At 45.4% G+C, this 21,558-nt stretch overlaps 1 protein-coding gene across 1 annotated transcript in view; it reads right to left on the bottom strand.

Moving 5' to 3' along the window:
- Positions 1-14,426: 14,426 nt before the first annotated feature.
- Positions 14,427-21,558, bottom strand: part of LOC144487409 (uncharacterized) — a gene marked incomplete at its 5' end in the record, with an annotated part of 137,585 nt that continues 130,453 nt past the window's right edge. The window contains 2 exons of the mRNA XM_078205500.1: positions 14,427-15,790; positions 16,651-16,733. Of these exons, the coding sequence (XP_078061626.1) occupies positions 15,725-15,790; positions 16,651-16,733 (149 nt within the window). The remainder of the gene's footprint in view (positions 15,791-16,650; positions 16,734-21,558) is intronic.

Below are 21,558 nucleotides of genomic sequence, written 5' to 3'. Positions count from 1 at the left end.
GTGAAATTTTGTACCTTGGACAATAACTAGAATGCTGAAGAGAAATTCCAGAAAACTGCAGCATCCTTGGTTTGCATTCCAAAAGGAGAAGCGAAGGAATCCTCAAGATCTCATGAAGTATAATGGAACTCTTGACTGGAGTTAGGAACTGAAAGGTATTTGATTTGATCTGGCTTTTTTTATTGTCACATGTATTACAATAATAGCAGGGGCACCAACTCCTGAGGGCCCGGTTTCATCAGGTTCTGATCCTGCGAAAGAAGACACATGGGTAAGCGTAAGGGAGGGCCTGGGCAGCATGCAACTTACTTGAAAAAGTTCATATGAGTGAAAGTTTTGTGGCTCCTCACTTCTGCGGCGTACCCTGACCTGCTGGTCATTTACGGAACTCTCTGCTGCCTCCTCTGACAGCTGCATGGTTTTCCTCTCAAAGGGGGTCAGGAGATGCAGCTCAGGGACCCCACCACCTGTCATCTCCGGCTCCTTTCAACTATGTGCCATCTTATGCTGCATAGAGTAAAGGGAGTGATTGAAAGCCTGGTGGCTGGAAGGCCCCGGGGTGTCTGTAGGGCATTTGGTATATAGAACATAGAACATAGAAAAGCTACAGCACAAACAGGCCCTTCGGCCCACAAGTTGCGCCGAACATGTCCCTACCTACTAGGCTTACCTACAACCCTCTATCTTACTAACTTCCATGAACTTATCCAAAAGTCTCTTAAAAGATCCTGTCGAATCCGCCTCCACCACCACTAGCGGCAGCCGATTCCACGCACCCACCACCCTCTGAGTGAAAAACTTACCCCGAACATCTCCTTTGTACCTACTCCCCAGCACCCTAAACCTGTGACCACTTGTGGCAACATTTCAGCCCTGGGTAAAAGCCTCTGAGAATCCACTCTATCAATACGTCTCAACATCTTATATTCCTCTATCAGGTCACCTCTCATCCTTCGCCTCTCCAAGGAGAAAAGACCTAGCTCTCTCAACCTATCCTCATAAAGCATGTCACCTAATCCAGGCAACATCCTTGTAAATCTCGTCTGTACCCGTCCTATGGCTTCCACATCCTTTCTGTAATGAGGCGACCAGAACTGGGCACAGTACTCCAGGTGGGGTCTGACCAGGATCCTATACAGCTGCAGCATTATCTCCCGATTTCTAAACTCAATTCCTCTCTTGACGAAGGCCAGTATTCCATACGCCTTCTTAACCACAGCCACCACCTGCGACGCTGCTTTGAGTGTCCAATGAACCCGGACCCCAAGATCCTTCTGATCTTCCACACTGCCAAGCATCTTACCCTTAATATTATATTCTTCCATCCCATTCGACCTGCCAAACTGAACCACCACACACTGATCTGGGTTGATGTCCATCTGTCACTTTTCCGCCCAGTCTTGCATCCTATCAATGTCTCGTTGCAACTGCTGACATCCCTCTACACTATCCACAACATCACCAACCTTTGTGTCATCAGCAAACTTGCCAACCCATCCTTCCACTTCCTCATCCAGGTCATTTATAAAAATCACAAAGAGCAAGGGTCCCAGAACAGATCCCTGGGGCACTCCACTGGTGACCGACCTCCATGCTGAAAAAGACCCATCTACAACCACTCTTTGCCTTCTGTGGGCAAGCCAGTTCTGAATCCACAAGGCAATGTCCCCTTGTATCCCATGCCCCTTCACTTTCTCAATGAGCCTTGCATGGGGCACCTTATCAAACACCTTGCTGAAATCCATATAAACTACATCTACCACTCTTCCCTCCTCTATGTGTCGAGTTACATCTTCAAAAAATTCAATTAGGCTCGTAAGGCATGATCTGCCTCGGACAAAGCCGTGCTGGCTATTTCTGATCATACTATTCCTCTCCAGATGTTCATAAATCCTGCCTCTCAGGATCTTCTCCATCAAATTACCAACCACTGAGGTTAGACTCACTGGTCTATAATTTCCCGGGCTATTTCTTCTCCCTTTCTTGAATAATGGAACCACATCCGCAATCCTCCAATCCTCCGGAATCTCTCCTGTCTCCATTGATGACGCAAAGATCATCGCCAGAGGCTCAGCAATCTTTTCCCTCGCCTCCCACAGTAACCTGGGGTACATCCCAGCCGGTCCCGACGATTTATCTAACTTGATGCTTTTCAAAAGCTCCAACACATCCTCTTTCCTAATGTCCACATGCTCAATCTTCTCAGTCCACTGCAAGTCTGCACTGCAACTACCAAGATCCTTTTCCACTGTGAATACTGAAGTAAAATATTCATTTAGTACCTCTGCAATTTCTACCGGTTCTATACAGACGTTCCCACCATCCCGTTTGATAGGTCCTACTCCTTCACACCTTATCTTCTTGCTCTTAACATACTTGTAGAATGCCTTGGGGTTTTCCTTTATCCTGTCTGCCAAGGCCTTCTCATGACCCCTTCTTGCTCTTCTAATTTCCCTCTTAAGTTCCTTCCTACTAGTCGTATACTCTTCTAGATTTCTAACATTACCAAGCTCCCTGAAACCTTTGTCGACTTTTCTTTTCTTCTTGACTAAATTTGTTACAGCTTTTGTGCACCACGGTTCCTGTAACCTACCATAACTCCCCTGTCTTATTGGAAGGTTGCTGTGCAGAGCTCCAGACACATTTTCCTTGAAATTTGCCACATTTCTTCTGTACATTTCCCTGAGAAAACCTCCTTCCAATTTATGCCTCTAATTTCCTGCCTAATAGCCTCATAATTGTCCTTACTCCAAATAAACACTTTCCTAGCTTCACTGATCCTATCTCTCTCCAATGCTAATGTAAAGTAGATAGAGTTATGATCACCATCCCCAAAAGGCTCACCCACTGAGAGATCTGACACCTGCCCAGGTTCATTCCCGAAGACCAAATCAAGTACAGCCTCTCCTCTTGTAGGCTTATCCACATACTGTGTCAGGAAGCCCTCCTGAACACACCTAACAAACTCCTCCCCATCTAAACCCCTTACCCTCGGGATATTCCAATCGATATTTGGGAAATTAAAATCTCCCATCACGACCACTCTGTTATTATCACATCTCTCCAGGATCTGCTTCCCAATCTGCTCCTCCACATCCCTACTACTATTGGGCGGCCTGTAGAAAACACCCAGTAAAATTATTGACCCCTTCCTGTTGCGAACCTCCATCCACAGAGATTCCGCAACAATCCTTCTGTGGCGTCCATCTTTTCTACAGCCGTGACACTATCCCTGATTAACCGTGCCACTCCCCCACCTCTTTTGCCTCCTTCCCTGTACCTCCTGAAACATCTGAAACCCGGCACTTGAAGTATCCAATCCTGTCCCTGAGATAACCAAATCTCTGTAATGGCCACCACATCACACTTCCAAGTAGTGATCCACGTTCTAAGCTCATCCATTTTGTTCACTACACTCCTTGCATTAAAGTAAAGACATCTCAACCCTTCGGTCTGAGCTCTCCCCTTCTCCGTCACCTGCCTATCCTCCCTCTCACACTGTCTACAAGCCCCTTTTATTTTTACTCTAACCTCCTCTCTCCCAGTCACCACATTTTGATTCCCACCCCCCAACCATTCTAGTTTAAACACTCCCCAGTAGCCTTAGCAAACCTTCCCGCCAGGATGTTGGTCCCCCTGGGATTTAAGTGAAACCCGTTCTTTTTGTACATAAGAACATAAGAAATAGGAGCAGGAGTAGGCCATCTAGCCCCTCGAGCCTGCCCCGCCATTCAATAAGATCATGGCTGATCTGACGTGGATCAGTACCACTTACCCGCCTGATCCCCATAACCCTTAATTCCCTTACCGATCAGGAATCCATCCATCCGCGCTTTAAACATATTCAGCGAGGTAGCCTCCACCACCTCAGTGGGCAGAGAATTCCAGAGATTCACCACCCTCTGGGAGAAGAAGTTCCTCCTCAACTCTGTCTTAAACCGACCCCCCTTTATTTTGAGGCTGTGTCCTCTAGTTTTAACTTCCTTACTAAGTGGAAAGAATCTCTCCGCCTCCACCCTATCCAGCCCCCGCATTATCTTATAAGTCTCCATAAGATCCCCCCTCATCCTTCTAAACTCCAACGAGTACAAACCCAATCTCCTCAGCCTCTCCTCATAATCCAAACCCCTCATCTCCGGTATCAACCTGGTGAACCTTCTCTGCACTCCCTCCAATGCCAATATATCCTTCCTCATATAAGGGGACCAATACTGCACACAGTATTCCAGCTGCGGCCTCACCAATGCCCTGTACAGGTGCATCAAGACATCCCTGCTTTTATATTCTATCCCCCTCGCAATACAGGCCAACATCCCATTTGCCTTCTTGATCACCTGTTGTACCTGCAGACTGGGCTTTTGCGTCTCATGCACAAGGACCCCCAGGTCCCTTTGCACGGTAGCATGTTTTAATTTGTTTCCATTGAGATAGTAATCCCATTTGTTATTATTTCCTCCAAAGTGTATAACCTCGCATTTATCAACGTTATACTCCATTTGCCATATCCTCGCCCACTCACTCAGCCTGTCCAAATCTCTCTGCAGATCTTCTCCGTCCTCCTGCAGTAGAGTGTGACAGTTGGTGTCTCAGTGAGGGAGTGCTGCTCGGGCTGCAGTAGAGAGTGACAGTTGGTGTCTCAGTGAGGGAGTGCTGCTCGGGCTGCAGTAGAGAGTGACAGTTGGGGAAGTGTGGGGAAGTTTTTTTTTTTTGTTTTCTTTTTTTCTTGCTGGTAATGGCTTCAGGGATGGCAGTTCAGGCAGTATGCTGCATCTCCTGTGGGATGTATGTGGTGAGGAAATCCAGTAGTGTTTCAGGAGATTTTAGTTGTAAGAAGTGCATTAGATTGCAGCTTCTGGAGGAGCGTGTAAAGGAGCTGGAGGGGGAGGTAGAGGAACTCCGCATAATTCGGGAGGCGGAGGTGGAAGTTGATAGGAGTTATAGAGAAATAGTAACTCCTAGAAATGAGGCTTGGGTCAATGCCAGGAGGAGGGGTAAGAAGCAATCGGGAAGACAATCCCCTGGGGCGGTTCCCCTCCATAATAGGTTTTCGGTGCTGGAGGCTACAGTTGAGGAGGAATCAACTGAGCATAGAGAGCAGATCTCTGGGGGTGAGCCGAGTGAGAAAGCTCAGGTGGTTAGGGGCTGTAAAAGACTGGGCCTTGTGATTGGGGACTCCACAATTAAGGGGACAGATAGGAGGGTCGGAACTAAAGGTAGGGACTCAGGGTTGGTGTGTTGCCTACCAGGGGCTGGGGTCCGGGATGTGTCTGACAGGGTATTCAGGACTCTTAGGGGGGAGGGAGATAAACCACAAGTTATTGTACATGTGGGGACACACGACATAGGGAGGATAGGGGAAGGGGATATTAGGCAGGGATTTATGGAGTTGGGGTGGAAACTAAAGGCCAAGACTGACAGAGTGGTTATCTCTGGACTCTTGCCTGTACCACGGGATAGTTTAGAGAGGAATAGGGAGAGGGAAGGTTTGAATTCATGGCTGAGGGGATGGTGCAGGAGGGAGGGGTTCAGGTACTTAAGCAATTGGGGCTCGTACTGGGGAAGGTGTGACCTCTATGAGAAGGATGGTCTACACCTTAATCAGAAGGGGACCAATATCCTGGGGGGTAAATTTGCTAAGGCCATGCAGGGAGGTTTAAACTGATTCGGGGGGGGGGAGGGATCCTGAGTAGTGGGGCTGAAAGTGAGGGATGCATGGATGGGGACTGCAATGCACGGCATTGCAGAGGTGGGGTGGAGCAGGGTTTGAAATGTGTATACTTCAATGCCAGGAGTATTCGCAATAAAGTGGGTGAACTTGCAGCGTGGATCAGTACCTGGGACTTCGATGTTGTGGCTATTTCAGAGACATGGATAGAGCAGGGGCAGGAATGGATGCTGCAGGTCCCGGGGTTCAAATGTTTTAGTCGAAGTAGGGAAGGAGGTAGAAGAGGGGGAGGGGTAGCATTATTGGTCAGAGATTGTATCACAGTGTCAGAGAGGAGGTTTGATGAGGACTTATCTGTTGAGGTAGTATGGGCGGAGATTAGAAATAGGAGAGGAGAGGTCACCCTGTTGGGAGTCTTTTATAGACCTCCTAAAAGTTCTAGAGAGGTTGAGGAAAGGATTGCGGAGTCAATCCTGCTTAGGAGTGAAAGTAATAGGGCAATTGTTATGGGGGATTTTAACTTGACTAATATTGACTGGAATTGTTATAGCTCTAGCTCGTTAGAGGGGTCAGTTTTTGTTCAAAGCGTGCAGGAAGGTTTTTTGACTCAGTATGTAGACAGGCCAACTAGAGGTGAGGCTATATTGGATCTGGTGCTGGGAAATGAGCCAGACCAGGTGCTAGACTTGGAAGTTGGTGTGCATTTTGGTGATAGTGACCACAATTCGGTTACGTTCACCTTAGTGATGGAAAGGGATAGGCATGAACCTCGGGCCAGTGGTTTTAGCTGGGGGAAGGGTAATTATGAGGCTATTAGGAGAGAATTAGGAAACATAGGTTGGACTAGGAGATTACAGGGACTGGGAACGTCCGACATGTGGAGTTTTTTCAAGGAGCAGCTACTGCGAGTCTGTGATAGGTATGTCCCTGTCAGGCAAGGAGGAATTGGTAGGGCTAGGGAACCGTGGTGCACCAAAAAAGTTTCTTTGTTGGTTAAAAAGAAAAAGGAGGCTTATGTTCGGATGAGACGTGAGCACTCGGGTAGTGCACTAGAAAGCTTTAGATTGGCTAAGAGGGAGTTGAAGAGCGAGCTTAGAAGGGCTAAAAGGGGACATGAGAAGACTTTGGCGGATAGGGTTAAAGAGAATCCTAAGGCGTTCTATAGGTATGTCAAGAACAGAAGGTTGGTTAGGGCAAGTTTAGGGCCAGTTATAGATGGCAGAGGGAAGTTATGTGTGGAACCGGAGGAGATTGGTGAAGCATTGAAGCAATATTTCTCTTCGGTGTTCACGCAAGGGGACATGAATATAGCTGAGGAGGACACTGGGTTGCAAGGGAGTAGAATAGACAGTATTACAGTTGATAAGGAGGATGTGCAGGATATTCTGGAGGGTCTGAAAATAGATAAATCCCCTGGTCCGGATGGGATTTATCCAAGGATTCTCTGGGAGGCAAGAGAAGTGATTGCAGAGCCTCTGGCTCTGATCTTCAGGTCGTCGTTGGCCTCTGGTATAGTACCAGAAGATTGGAGGTTAGCGAATGTTGTCCCATTGTTTAAGAAGGGGAACAGAGACTTCCCCGGGAATTATAGACCGGTGAGTCTCACTTCTGTTGTCGGCAAGATGTTGGAAAAAATTATAAGGGATAGGATTTATAATTATTTGGAGAGTAATGAATTGATAGGTGATAGTCAGCATGGTTTTGTGGCAGGTAGGTCGTGCCTTACTAACCTTATTGAGTTTTTTGAGAAAGTGACCAAGGAGGTGGATGGGGGCAAGGCAGTGGACGTGGTATATATGGATTTTAGTAAGGCGTTTGATAAGGTTCACCATGGTAGGCTTCTGCAGAAAATGCAGATGTATGGGATTGGGGGTGATCTAGGAAATTGGATCAGGAATTGGCTAGCGGATAGGAAACAGAGGGTGGTGGTTGATAGTAAATATTCATCATGGAGTGCGGTTACAAGTGGTGTACCTCAGGGATCTGTTTTGGGGCCACTGCTGTTTGTAATATTTATTAATGATCTGGATGAGGGTATAGTTGGGTGGATTAGCAAATTTGCTGATGACACCAAAGTCGGTGGTGTGGTAGACAGTGAGGAAGGGTGTCGTAGTCTGCAGGAAGACTTAGACAGGTTGCAAAGTTGGGCCGAGAGGTGGCGGATGGAGTTTAATGCGGAGAAGTGTGAGGTAATTCACTTTGGTAGGAATAACAGATGTGTTGAGTATAGGGCTAACGGGAGGACTTTGAATAGTGTGGAGGAGCAGAGGGATCTAGGTGTATGTGTGCATAGATCCCTGAAAGTTGGGAATCAAGTAGATAAGGTTGTTAAGAAGGCATATGGTGTCTTGGCGTTTATTGGTAGGGGGATTGAATTTAGGAGTCGTAGCGTTATGTTGCAACTGTACACAACTCTGGTGCGGCCGCACTTGGAGTACTGTGTGCAGTTCTGGTCCCCACATTACAGGAAGGATGTGGAGGCTTTGGAGAGGGTGCAGAGGAGGTTTACCAGGATGTTGCCTGGTATGGAGGGGAGATCCTATGAGGAGAGGCTGAGGGATTTGGGATTGTTTTCGCTGGAAAGGCGGCGGCTAAGAGGGGATCTTATTGAAACATATAAGATGATTAGAGGTTTAGATAGGGTGGATAGTGATAGCCTTTTTCCTCTGATGGAGAAATCCAGCACGAGGGGGCATGGCTTTAAATTGAGGGGGGGTAGTTATAGAACCGATGTCAGGGGTAGGTTCTTTACCCAGAGGGTGGTGAGGGATTGGAATGCCCTGCCAGCATCAGTAGTAAATGCGCCTAGTTTGGGGGCGTTTAAGAGATCCGTAGATAGGTTCATGGACGAAAAGAAATTGGTTTAGGTTGGAGGGTCACAGTTTTTTTTTTGTTTTTTTTTTAACTGGTCGGTGCAACATCGTGGGCCGAAGGGCCTGTTCTGCGCTGTAATGTTCTATGTTCTATGTTCTATGTTCCACTCGATTCACTTTTCCACTTATCTTTGTGTCGTCTGCAAACTTCGTTACCCTACACTCCGTCCCCTCCTCCAGATCATCTATATAAATGGTAAACAGTTGCGGCCCGAGTACCGATCCCTGCGGCACGCCACTAGTTACCTTCCTCCAACCGGAAAAACACCCATTTATTCCGACTCTTTGCTTCCTGTCGGATAGCCAGTCCCCAATCCACTTTAACACACTACCCCCAACTCCGTGTGCCCTAATCTTCTTCAGCAGCCTTTTATGGGGCACCTTATCAAACGCCTTTTGGAAATCCAAAAACACCGCATCCACCTGTTTTCCTCCATCAACCGCCCTAGTCACATCTTCATAAAAATCCAACATGTTCGTCAAGCACGACTTTCCCCTCATGAATCCATGCTGCGTCTGATTGATCGAACCATTTCTATCCAGATGCCCTGCTATCTCCTCTTTAATAATGGATTCCAGCATTTTCCCTACTATAGACGTTAAGCTGACCGGCCTATAGTTACCCGCCTTTTGTCTCCTTCCTTTTTTAAACAGCGGCGTAACATTAGCCGTTTTCCAATCAACCGGCACTACCCCAGAATGCAACGAGTTTTGATAAATAATCACTAACGCATCCACTATTACCTCTGACATTTCTTTCAATACCCTGGGATGCATTCCATCCGGACCCGGGGACTTATCCACCTTCAGTCCCATTAGTCTACCCAGCACTGCCTCTCTGGTAACATTAATTGTATTAAGTATTTCTCCTGCTGCCAACCCTCTATCGTTAATATTTGGCAAACTATTTGTGTCCTCCACCGTGAAGACTGACACAAAAAACTTATTTAAAGACTCAGCCATATCCTCATTTCCCACTATTAACTCCCCCCTCTCGTCCTCCAAGGGTCCAACATTCACTCTAGCCACTCTATTCCTTTTTATATATTTATAAAAACTTTTACTATCATTTTTTATATTAATTGCTAGCCTAGCTTCATAGTCTATCCTTCCTTTCTTTATCGCTTTCTTAGTCTCTCTTTGTTGTTTCTTAAATTTTTCCCAATCACTTGTTTCTCCACTATTTGTGGCCACTCTGTACGCAGCTGTTTTTATTTTAATACTCTCCTTTATTTCCTTCGTTATCCACGGCTGGTTCTCCCTTTTCTTACAATCCTTGTTTTTTGCTGGAATATATTTTTGCTGAGAACTGAAAAGGATCTCCTTAAAAATCCTCCACTGTTCCTCAGCTATCCTACCTGCCAGCCTGCTCTCCCAGTCTACCTTAGCCAATTCATCCCTCATCCTATCATATTTCCCTCTGTTCAAACAGAGGACACTGGTTTGGGACCAAACTTTCTCCTCTTCCATCTGAATCAGAAATTCGACCATATTGTGGTCACTAGACCCAAGAGGGTCCTTCACAATAAGATCCTTAATTCTACCTACCTCGTTACACAATACCAGATCCAAAATAGCTCGTTCCCTCGTCGGTTCCGTAACATGCTGTTCAAGGAAACTATCCCGACAGCATTCTAAGAACTCTTCCTCCATTCCACCCTTACCGACTTGAGTCTGCCAGTCAATGTGCATGTTGAAGTCCCCCATGATTATTGCCGTTCCGTTTTTACACGCATCCCTTATCTGCTTGTTTATAGCCCTCCCTACCTCAACATTATTATTTGGGGGCCTATATACCACACCTACTAGTGTCTTTCTCCCTCTACTATTCCTCATCTCTACCCATAATGATTCCACGTTTTGTTCCTCAGAGCCTATGTCATCCCTCAGTACTACCCTGATATTATCTCTTATTAATAGCGCGACCCCACCACCTTTTCCTTCCTGTCTATTCTTCCTAAACGCCTGATACCCCTGGATATTCATCTCCCAGTCCTGGTCACCTTTCAGCCACGTTTCTGTAATGGCCACTAGATCGTACCCACTCGTGCTGATTTGCACCATCAACTCATTTACCTTGTTCCGAATGCTTCGTGCATTCAGGCAAAGTGTCCTTATTCCAGCTTTTATCTGGACCCGCTTTGATGAGTCGCGAACACCCTCTCCCTCTACTCCCTTATCTAAATTACCGCCTTCATTCACTTGCACCCTCTCCTCTACCATTAATTTTGTAATTCCCCTTACCCCTGCATCCTCCACCCCATCAATTAGTTCCTTGATCCTAGTCAACTCTTCTAGCTCCCCTCCCCCCAACCTATCTAGTTTAAATTCTCCCCAGTAACCTTAGCCAACCTACCGGCCAGGATATTGGTCCCCGTGTGATTCAAGTTCCACCCGTTTTTTGTATACAGATCACCCCTGCCCCTAAAGAGGTCCCAATGGTCCAGGAACCTGAATCCCTGCCCCCTGCACCAGTCCCTCAGCCACACATTCATCTTCCACCTCACTCCATTCCTGCCCTCACCTTCCCGTGGCACAGGCAGTAATCCTGAGATTACTACCTTTGCTTTCCTCTTTCTCAGCTGTCTCCCTAATTCCCTGTACTCCCTTTTCATGACCCCTTCTCCCTTCCTACCCACATCAGCGGTACCAATATGTACCGCTACCTCAGGCTCCTCTCCCTCCCACCTCAGGATTTCCGGGACGCGACTAGCGACATCCTGGATCCCGGCCCCAGGGAGGCAGACCACCATGCGAGAATCCCGCCTACCTCCGCAGAAACGCCTGTCTGTCCCCTTCACCATTGAGTCCCCGATTAATACCGCCTTCCTCCTCTTTTCCTTAGCCCTCTGAGTTACAGGGCTGGACTCCACTGCGGAGACACGGCCACTGCTGCTTCCCCCAGGCGGGCTGTCCCCCCCAGCAGTACTCAAGCAGGAGTACTTGTTGTGCAGGGGCAAATCCACTGGGGTGCTCTCAACCACCCTAGCCTTACCCTTCCTGGCCATCACCCACTTGGCCTCCTCCCGTTGCCCTGGTGTGACCACCTGATGATAGCTCTTGTCTATCACCTCCTCATTCTCCCTCATCAGCCTAAGATCCTCGAGCTGCAGTTCCAGCTCCCTAACACGGTCCCTCAGGAACCGCAGCTCGACACACCCCTCACAGATGTGGATGTCCGGGAGGCCAGATGCCTCCAGGACCTCCCACATCCTACACTGGGAACAACACACTGGTTTCACACTCATACTGGACACTTTATGTCAAGTAAGACAGTGAAAAGTTAATAAGAGTGTAAGGAAACAAAAACTCACCCCTGCTCGTCCAAGCCCTGTGAGCCAAAGCCCTGACAGCTCACTCAACTTCCCACTCACTCTGCTGCCCGCTACGATGCTGCCCGCTGTATACTTTGGTGTGCTTTTAAACCCTCCAAAAACTTCCCCAGGCCTCTCCTGGCCCGACTTCCGGTTTTGAAAAAAACCTCCGATTTTAAACCCAAAATTAACTGAAAAAATAAAGAATTAATTAAAGTCAGAAAACCCACTCTCTTACCCTCAGCCTGCTCCTGGGAACAAATCCCTGATATTAACAACTGATATTAAACCCAAACAACTGAGATTAAACCCAAACAACTGATATTAAACCCAGAACAACTGAGATTAAACCCAGAACAACTGATATTAAACCCAAACAACTGAGATTAAACCCAAAACAACTGAGATTAAACCTAAACAACTGATATTAAACCCAAACAACTGAGATTAAACCCAGAACAACTGATATTAAACCCAAACAACTGATATTAAACCCAAACAACTGAGATTAAATCCAAACAACTGATATTAAACCCAAACAACTGAGATTAAACCCAAATAACTGATATTAAATCCAAACAACTGAGATTAAACCCAAACAACTGAGATTAAACCCAAACAACTGAGATTAAACCCAAACAACTGAGATTAAACCCAAATAACTGATATTAAATCCAAACAACTGAGATTAAACCCAAACAACTGAGATTAAACCCAAACAACTGAGATTAAACCCAAACAACTGAGATTAAATCCAAACAACTGAGATTAAATCCACAACAACTGGGATTAAACCCAAACAACTGAGATTAAACCCAAACAACTGAGATTAAATCCAAACAACTGAGATTAAATCCAAACAACTGAGATTAAATCCAAACAACTGATATTAAACCCAAACCACTGAGATTAAATCCAAACAACTGAGATTAAACCCACAACAACTGAGATTAAACCCACAACAACTGGGATTAAACCCAAACAACTGAGATTCAATCCAAACAACTGAGATTAAACCCACAACAACTGAGATTAAATCCAAACAACTGATATTAAACCCAAACAACTGAGATTAAATCCAAACAACTGACATTAAACCCAAACAACTGAGATTAAACCCAAACAACTGAGATTAAACCCAAACAACTGAGATTAAACCCAAACAACTGAGATTAAATCCAAACAACTGACATTAAACCCAAACAACTGAGATTAAACCCAAACAACTGAGATTAAACCCAAACAACTGAGATTAAACCCAAACAACTGAGATTAAACCCAAACAACTGAGATTAAATCCAAACAACTGAGATTAAATCCACAACAACTGAGATTAAATCCAAACAACTGAGATTAAACCCAAACAACTGAGATTAAACCCAAACAACTGAGATTAAATCCAAACAACTGACATTAAACCCAAACAACTGAGATTAAACCCAAACAACTGAGATTAAACCCAAACAACTGAGATTAAACCCAAACAACTGAGATTAAATCCAAACAACTGAGATTAAATCCACAACAACTGAGATTAAATCCAAACAACTGAGATTAAACCCAAACAACTGAGATTAAATCCAAACAACTGAGATTAAATCCACAACAACTGAGATTAAATCCACAACAACTGGGATTAAACCCGAACAACTGAGATTAAACCCAAACAACTGAGATTAAACCCAAACAACTGAGATTAAACCCAAACAACTGAGATTAAACCCAAACAACTGAGATTAAATCCAAACAACTGAGATTAAATCCACAACAACTGGGATTAAACCCGAACAACTGAGATTAAACCCAAACAACTGAGATTAAACCCAAACAACTGATATTAAACCCAAACAACTGAGATTAAACCCAAACAACTGATATTAAACCCAAACAACTGAGATTAAATCCAAACAACTGACATTAAACCCAAACAACTGAGATTAAATCCAAACAACTGAGATTAAATCCACAACAACTGAGATTAAATCCACAACAACTGGGATTAAACCCGAACAACTGAGATTAAACCCAAACAACTGAGATTAAACCCAAACAACTGAGATTAAATTAAATTAAATTAAACTGTACAGGTCGCACCTGCCCCTAAAGAGATGAAGAGTAATTTCTTTACTCTAATGGCAATGAATCTTTGGAATTCTCTAACTCGGAGTTATGGGTGCTCCTTTGTTGAATAAATATAAGGCTGGAGCAGACAGATTTGTGGTGTCATAAAATTAGGGGATATGGGGGTGGGTGGGAAAGTGAAGATAAAGCCCAGGATCAGTCAGGATTGGACTGAGTGGCAGAGCAGGCTTGAGGGGCCAAATGGCCTCCTCCTGCTCTTATTTCTTATGTTCTTCTATCTTGTGAACTGCGAGTGTTCATTAGCAGAAAAGCCGGAAAAATATTCAAAGTGAAGCAGGGAGAGGAAGATGAATCCATGGGAAGACAGAGAGTTGAGAATCTGAGAGATAGGCCAGACAACAAGGTGAGTTTCAAACCGTTCCAGGGTGGTTTTAGCTCCTAATTCGATAATCTGGACATCTCTCCAAAAGAAACAGATTTGAAACATTGTGGTCAAGTATTTTGAGATTTATTAAGCACACATTGCATACATTTACACACCCACTTAACTGAGAAACCCACATGTGATGGTGATGGGCTCGAACACGTTACAGTTCCCAGCTGAATAATCAGTTAAACAGACACTTTGCAATCAAAACCCTCGTGATTTTCTCCTGTTTCTTCCGAGGCTTTTCTGAGGCATAGGTTTGGGTTTGTGAAAGCCCATTAATGAGAATCTGATAGACCTGATCGTGTAAAGAAAAAAACAGAAAAAGACAAGCTGTACAGACTCGGCAGGTCAGGCAGGAACTGCGGAGTGAAACACAGTTAATGTTTCAGCTCAAAAGCCAGCACATTGACTCGAAATACTAAATTTTACTGATCTCCACAGACGTTGTTTTGCTGAGAGTGCATCCTTGGCAGGATTTTCCTGTGATTTTAGTCCTAATCATATCTTGCTCACATGAGCAGCCTGGGAATGGAGGGATACAAACGATTGGTCTAGTTGGACCAAGGAGCGGCACAGGCTTGGAGGGCCGAAGGGCCTGTTTCCTGTGCTGTACTGTTCTTTGTTCTTTGTTACACTTTTACATCTTCACAATGGGACCAACAGGGACCGTTCACCGGTTCTATGAATCGAATGGAGTGAAGATACAAACATATTGCTTCCTGCTCCACCAGCAGTATCACTACTCCAGATAAGGAGGATCTGATTGGAGCCAGCATATATCAATTTGGTTAATAAAGCTGATGTAATTTCTTCTTTCACTGGGTTCGTGAGATCAGTTGTCAAATATTTCACTTTTCATACACTCACTTCCTATTCTATAGATAAAACAATAAGCCTGTATTCTATTCTGTACCGACCAACATCAACCTGTCACAACCTTCAGAAAAAGGATGATATCTCCCCAGAATTTAGCTTGGATTAACAGTGGTCTGTTTGCCCATTCACAGGGGGCCCATTCTCAGGGGGCTCCACACAGATCATTCTCTCATTAAGCAGAAAGTTAAAAATGGTCAATGTTGGGTCAATCTCTGTCCAACAGCCCAGTAGTCAGTATTTTCAAATTGAGGGTATGTTTCCCTATTTAACAAAGCAAAAGCTAAAGTTCCCACAATCCTGTCACATGAAGAAGAATCAATAATGATGTAACAGTAGCACACAGCGAGCAATGAATCCTTTGCTAGCTACTTAACATTGTAAGGCAGGACGATTAGTGAGCAAAGCTGTCAAACACACAGGCCATCATGCGCTGACTGATACAATCCATCACCAACAATCTTCTGGAGTAAGCCACAGCCGAGAGTTAATCATCTGCAATACTCAAATGAAGATCCACATCCGGAAATCGATTCTTGAGTGACAGCTGCAGCTATATCACAGACAGGAGACATAATTCATATTGCAGTGAGGGTGCAGGGAAATTGTGAAGTAGAGTTTGGGGACAAAAAGTCACATTCACTGCCAATCACTGTCTGGAACTGCACTGGCCATACGGAACAGGTGACATTGCTTCCAACGTTTGTAGTGAAAATGGGACTGGAGAAATGAGTTCAGTGAGGGAGCGAGAGAAGCAAAGGGGAGACTGGATGAAGCAAAGAAAAAGACAGAGAAATAGAGATGGGCACAGAAAGAAAAGGGAGAAAAAGAAAGAGCAGGACAGACTCAAGGAAAAGAGAGAGAGGGAGGGATGGAGACAAAGCAAGTGGCCGAGTAAGACAGAAGGTGAGAAGAGAGAGAGACAAACATTGAAGGTCGGAGAGAGAGAGATGACAAGAGATCAAGACAGAGAGAGAGAGAGAGTTAGCAAGAAATTGAGAGGGAGACAGAGGACAGACATTGAGGCAGCAACAGAGATGGATAGAGGGAGAAAGAGAGCAAAGGAAAGAGAGAGGAAGACAGAGAGAGAGAGAGAGGTGATCTTGGGGTCAGCAGAGCAATGTGAGGTTGTTTCAGACTTTCTTTGCCCTCAATCTGTGAGGGGTTTGGACCAATGGGACTGGACTGTGACAATGCTCCCCACTTCAGCTACACTATAGAGGTTCAGACACCAACGCAGGAACAGGAGGAGGCCACTCGGCCCTTCAACAGGAGGGTGGTCTGGATAATACAAGGATAATCAGCAGGATAGTGAAGCTGCTTTTAATCTGACATGGAGCTCCTGATCTGTGAATTCAGAGTGAGAGGCAGGAATTGATGTCACCAATATTTAATCTCCAAACAGATTCTCACCTCAAGAATAATGTTCTGCATCACTTCAACACCAACATGTCCCATGAATTTAATCACCAATTTAATCTGCGTGCCGCCAATGCCTAAAGACAAAAATCACAATTTTAGAAGGTTAAACACACTCAGCAACCACACTCTGGTGCCTGTTAGGGACACTGAGGGAGCATTTAGCATGGCCAATGCAACTAAGCAACACGTCTTTCAGACTGTGGGAGGAAACTGGAAGGAAAGCACCCAAAGGAAACCCACGCAGACATGGGGAGAATGTGCAGACTCCGCGCAGACAGTGACCCAAGCTGGGAATCGAACCCGTGTCCCTGGCGAGGCAACAATGCGAACCACTGTGCCTCTGAGATACAGGAAAATGAGAGTGTGTGAGGGAGAGATACAACAAACTACAGAAAATGTGTGAGTGTGAGGAACAGATACAGCAAGATACAGAGAATGTGAGAATGAGAGAGAATGATGCTGCCGATATATGGAATGTGAGCGAGAGAGGGATACTGCCAGATATCTATATATGTATATATACATATATATATGGGATCAGAGGTGAGCTGGCAAGGTGGAAACAGAATTGGCTCAGTCATAGAAGACAGAGGGTAGCAGTGGAAGGGTTTCTGAACGGAGGGCTGTGACAAGTGGCGTTCCTCAGGGATCAGGACTGGGACCTTTGCTGTTTGTAATATATATAAATGATTTGGAGGAAAATGTAACTGGATTGATTAGTAAGTTTGCGGACGACACAAAGGTTGGTGGGTTTGCGGATAGCAATGAGGACCATGAGAGGACACAGCAGGATATAAATCGTTTGGAGGCTTGGGTGGAGAGATGGCAGATGGAGTTTAATCCGGACAAATGTGAGGTAATGCATTTGGGAAGGTCTAATACAGATGGAAAGATACAGTAAATGGCAGAACCATGAAGTGTATTGATAGAGGGATCTGGGTGTACAGGTACACAGGTCACTGAAAGTGGCAATGCAGGTGGAGAAGGTAGTCAAGAAGGCATACGGCATGCTTGCCTTCATCAGCCGGGGCATTGAGTTTAAAAATTGGCAAGTCATGTTGCAGCTTTATTAAACCTTAGTTGGGCCGCACTTGGAATATCGTGCTCAATTCTGGTCGCCACACTACCAGAAGGATTGGAGGCTTTGGAGAGGGTACAGAAAAGATTTACCAGACCGTTGCCTGGTACGGAGGGCATTACCTATGAGGAGAGGTTGGAGAAACTTGGTTTGTTCTATTTGGAATGACGGAGGTTGAGGGGCGACCTGATAGAAGTCTACAAGATTATGAGAGGCATGGACACAGTGGATAGTCAGAAGCTTTTTCCCAGGGTGGAAGAGTCAATTACTAGGGGGCATAGGTTTAAGGTGCGAGGGGCAAGGTTTAAAGGAGATGTACGAGGCAGGTTTTTTACACAAAGGGTGTGGGTGCCTGGAACTCGCTGCTGGGGTTGTAGTGGAAGCAGATACGACAGTGAGTTTTAAGAGGCGTCTGGACAAATACATGAATAGTATGGGAGTAGAAGGATATGGTCCCCAGAAGGGTAGGGGGTTTTAGTTCAGTTAGGCAGCATGGTCGGTGCAGGCTAGGAGGGCCGAAGGGCCTGTTCTTATGCTGTAATTTTCTTTGTTCTTTGTTCTTTCTTTGACATAGAGAATGTGTGCTTGTGAGAAATACAACAAGCTAGAGAGAATATGTCTCTGTGTGAAAGGGAGATACAGCAGAATATAGCGAATGTGTGTACAAAAGAGTGAGTATAAAGAGCTTGGTAGGAAGTTAAAAAGCAGGACCCCAGGGGTAGTAATCTCAGGATTGCTACCTGTGCCACGTGCCAGTGAGGGTAAGAGTAGGATGCTCGGGCGGATGAACACGTGGCTGAGGAACTGGTGCAGGGGGCAGGGTTTCAGATTTCTAGATCATTGGGACCTCTTCTGGGGCAGTTGGGACCGGTACAAGAGAGACGGGTTACACCTGAACTACAAGGGGACCAATATGCTTGCAGGGAGGTTTGCTAGTGCTATTGGGGAGGGTTTAAGCTAGATTTGCAGGGGGATGGGAACCAGAGTGCCAGAGCAGGTAGTGGAGCGGGGGTGAAAATAAATGATGTTAATAGTTCATGCAAAATCACAAATAGAAGGGTTGTGTCTGGTGGTAATAATCTTCTGAGGTGTGTCTATTTCAATGCCAGGAGTATTGTGGGGAAGGCAGACGAGCTGAGGGCGTGGATTGACACATGGAATTATGACATTATAGCCATTAGTGAAACTTGGCTACAGGAGTGGCAGGACTGGCAGCTCAATGTTCCAGAGTTCCGATGTTTCGGACGTGATAGAGGCAGAGGGATGAAGGGTGGCATTGCTAGTCAGGGAAAATGTTACAGCAGTGCTCAGGCAGGACAGATTAGAGGGCTTGTCTGCCAAGGCCATATGGGTGGAGCTGAGAAACAGGAAAGGTATGACCATGTTAATGGGGTTGTATTATGGACCACCCAATAGTCAGCGAGAATTGGAGGACCAAATCTGCAGAGAGATAGCAGACAACTGTAGGAAACATAAAGTTGTGATAGTAGGGGATTTTAATTTTCCACATATAGATTGGGACTCCCATATTGTTAAAGGTCTAGATGGGTTAGAGTTTGTAAAATGTGTCCAGGAACATTTTCTAAATCAATAAATAGAGGTACCAACTAAAGAGGATGCAATATTAGATCTCCTATTCGGAAACAAAGAACAAAGAACAGTACAGCACAGGAAACAGGCCCTTCGGCCCTCCAAGCCTGTGCCGATAATTGGTCCAACTAGACCATTCATTTGTATCCCTCCATTCCCAGACTGCTCATGTGACTATCCAGGTAAGTCTTAAACAATGTCAGCGAGTCTGCCTCCACCACCCTACTTGGCTGTGCATTCCAGGCTCCCACCACTCTCTGTGTAAAAAACGTCCCTCTGATATCTGAGTTATACCTTGCCCCTCTCACCTTGAGCCGTGACCCCTCGTGATCGTCACCTCCGACCTGGGAAAAAGCTTCCCACTGTTCACCCTATCTATACCCTTCATAATCTTGTACACCTCTATTAGGTCTCCCCTCATTCTCCGTTTTTCCAGGGAGAACAAGCCCAGTTTAACCAATCTCTCCTCATAGCTAAGACCCTCCATACCAGGCAACATCCTGGTAAACCTTCCCTGCACTCTCTCTAAAGCCTCCACGTCCTTCTGGTAGTGCGGCGACCAGAACTGGACGCAGTACTCCAAATGTGGCCTAACCAGCGTTCTATACAGCTGCAACATCAGACTCCAGCTTTTATACTATATACCCCGCCCTATAAAGGCAAGCATACCATATGCCTTCTTCACCACCTTCTCCACCTGTCCTGCCACCTTCAAGGATTCGTAGACTTGCACACCTAGGACCCTCTGTGTTTCTATAATCTTGATGGCTCTGCCATTTATTGTATAACTCCCCCCTACATTAGTTCTTCCAAAATGCATCACTTCGCATTTATCTGGATTAAATTCCATCTGCCATTTCACCGCCCAATTTTCCAGCCTATCTATATCTTGCTGTATTGTCCGATAATGTTCATCGCTATCTGCAAGTCCAGTCATCTTCGTGTCATCTGCAAACTTGCTGATAACACCAGTTACACCTTCTTCCAAATCATTTATATATATCACAAATAGCAGAGGTCCCAGTACAGAGCCCTGCGGAACACCACTGGTAAGGAGTTTAACAACACCAGGATAAAGTCCAACAGGTTTAATTGGTAGCAAAAGCCACACAAGCTTTCGGAGCCCCAAGCCCCTTCACAGCATGAACACCACTGGTCACAGAGCTCCAGCCGGAAAAAGACCCTTTGACTGCTACCCTCTGTCTCCTGTGGCCAAGCCAGTTTTCTACCCATCTAGCCACCTCTCCTTGTATCCCATCAGCCTTAACCTTCTTAACCAACCTGCCATGAGGGACTTTGTCAAATGCAAACTTTGCCAAACGAGTTAGGACAAGTGACCGAAGTGTGTGTAGGGGAACACTTTGGTTCCAGTGATCATAACGCCATTAGTTTCAACTTGATCATGGATAAAGATAGATCTGGTCCTCAGGTTGAGGTTCTAAACTGGAAAAAGGCCAAGTTTGAAGAAATGAGAAAGGATCTAAAAAGCGTGGATTGGGACAGGCTGTTCTCTGGCAAGGATGTGATTGGTAAGTGGGAGGCCTTCAAAGGAGAAATTTTGAGAGTGCAGAGTTTGTATGTTCCTGTCAGGATTAAAGACAAAGTGAATAAGGATAAGAAACCTTGGTTCTCGAGGGATATTGGAACTCTGATAAAGAAGAAGAGAGAGATGTATGACATGTATAGGCAACAGGGAGCAAATAAGATGCTTGAGGAGCATAAAAAGTGCAAGAAAATACTTAAGAAAGAAATCAGGAGGGCTAAAAGAAGACATGAGGTTGCTTTGGCAGACAAGGTGAAGGATAATTCTAAGAGCTTCTACAGGTATATTAAGAGCAAAAGGATAGTAAGGGATAAAATTGGTCCTCTTGAAGATCAGAGTGGTCGGCTATGTATGGAACCAAAAGAAATGGGGGAGATATTAAATGGGTTTTTGCATTCGTATTTACTAAGGAAACTGGCATGGAGTCTATGGAAATAAGGCAAACAAGTAGGGAGGTCATGGAACATATACAGATTAAAGGGGAGGAGGTGCTTGCTGTCTTGAGGCAAATCAGAGTAGATAAATCCCTGGGACCGGACAGGGTATTCCGTCGGACCTTGAAGGAGACGAGTGTTGAAATTGCAGGGGCCCTGGCAGATATATTTAAAATGTCGGTATCCACGGGTGAGGTGCCGGATGATTGGAGGATAGCTCATGTTGTTCCGTTGTTTAAAAAAGGCTCAAAAAG

Source organism: Mustelus asterias, unplaced genomic scaffold, assembly GCF_964213995.1.
Source record: "Mustelus asterias unplaced genomic scaffold, sMusAst1.hap1.1 HAP1_SCAFFOLD_779, whole genome shotgun sequence".
In the NCBI taxonomy this organism is placed as follows: Eukaryota; Metazoa; Chordata; class Chondrichthyes; order Carcharhiniformes; family Triakidae; genus Mustelus; species Mustelus asterias.
The sequence above is the reverse complement of the archived record's forward strand: the minus strand, read 5'-3'. Positions and strand labels throughout refer to the sequence as shown.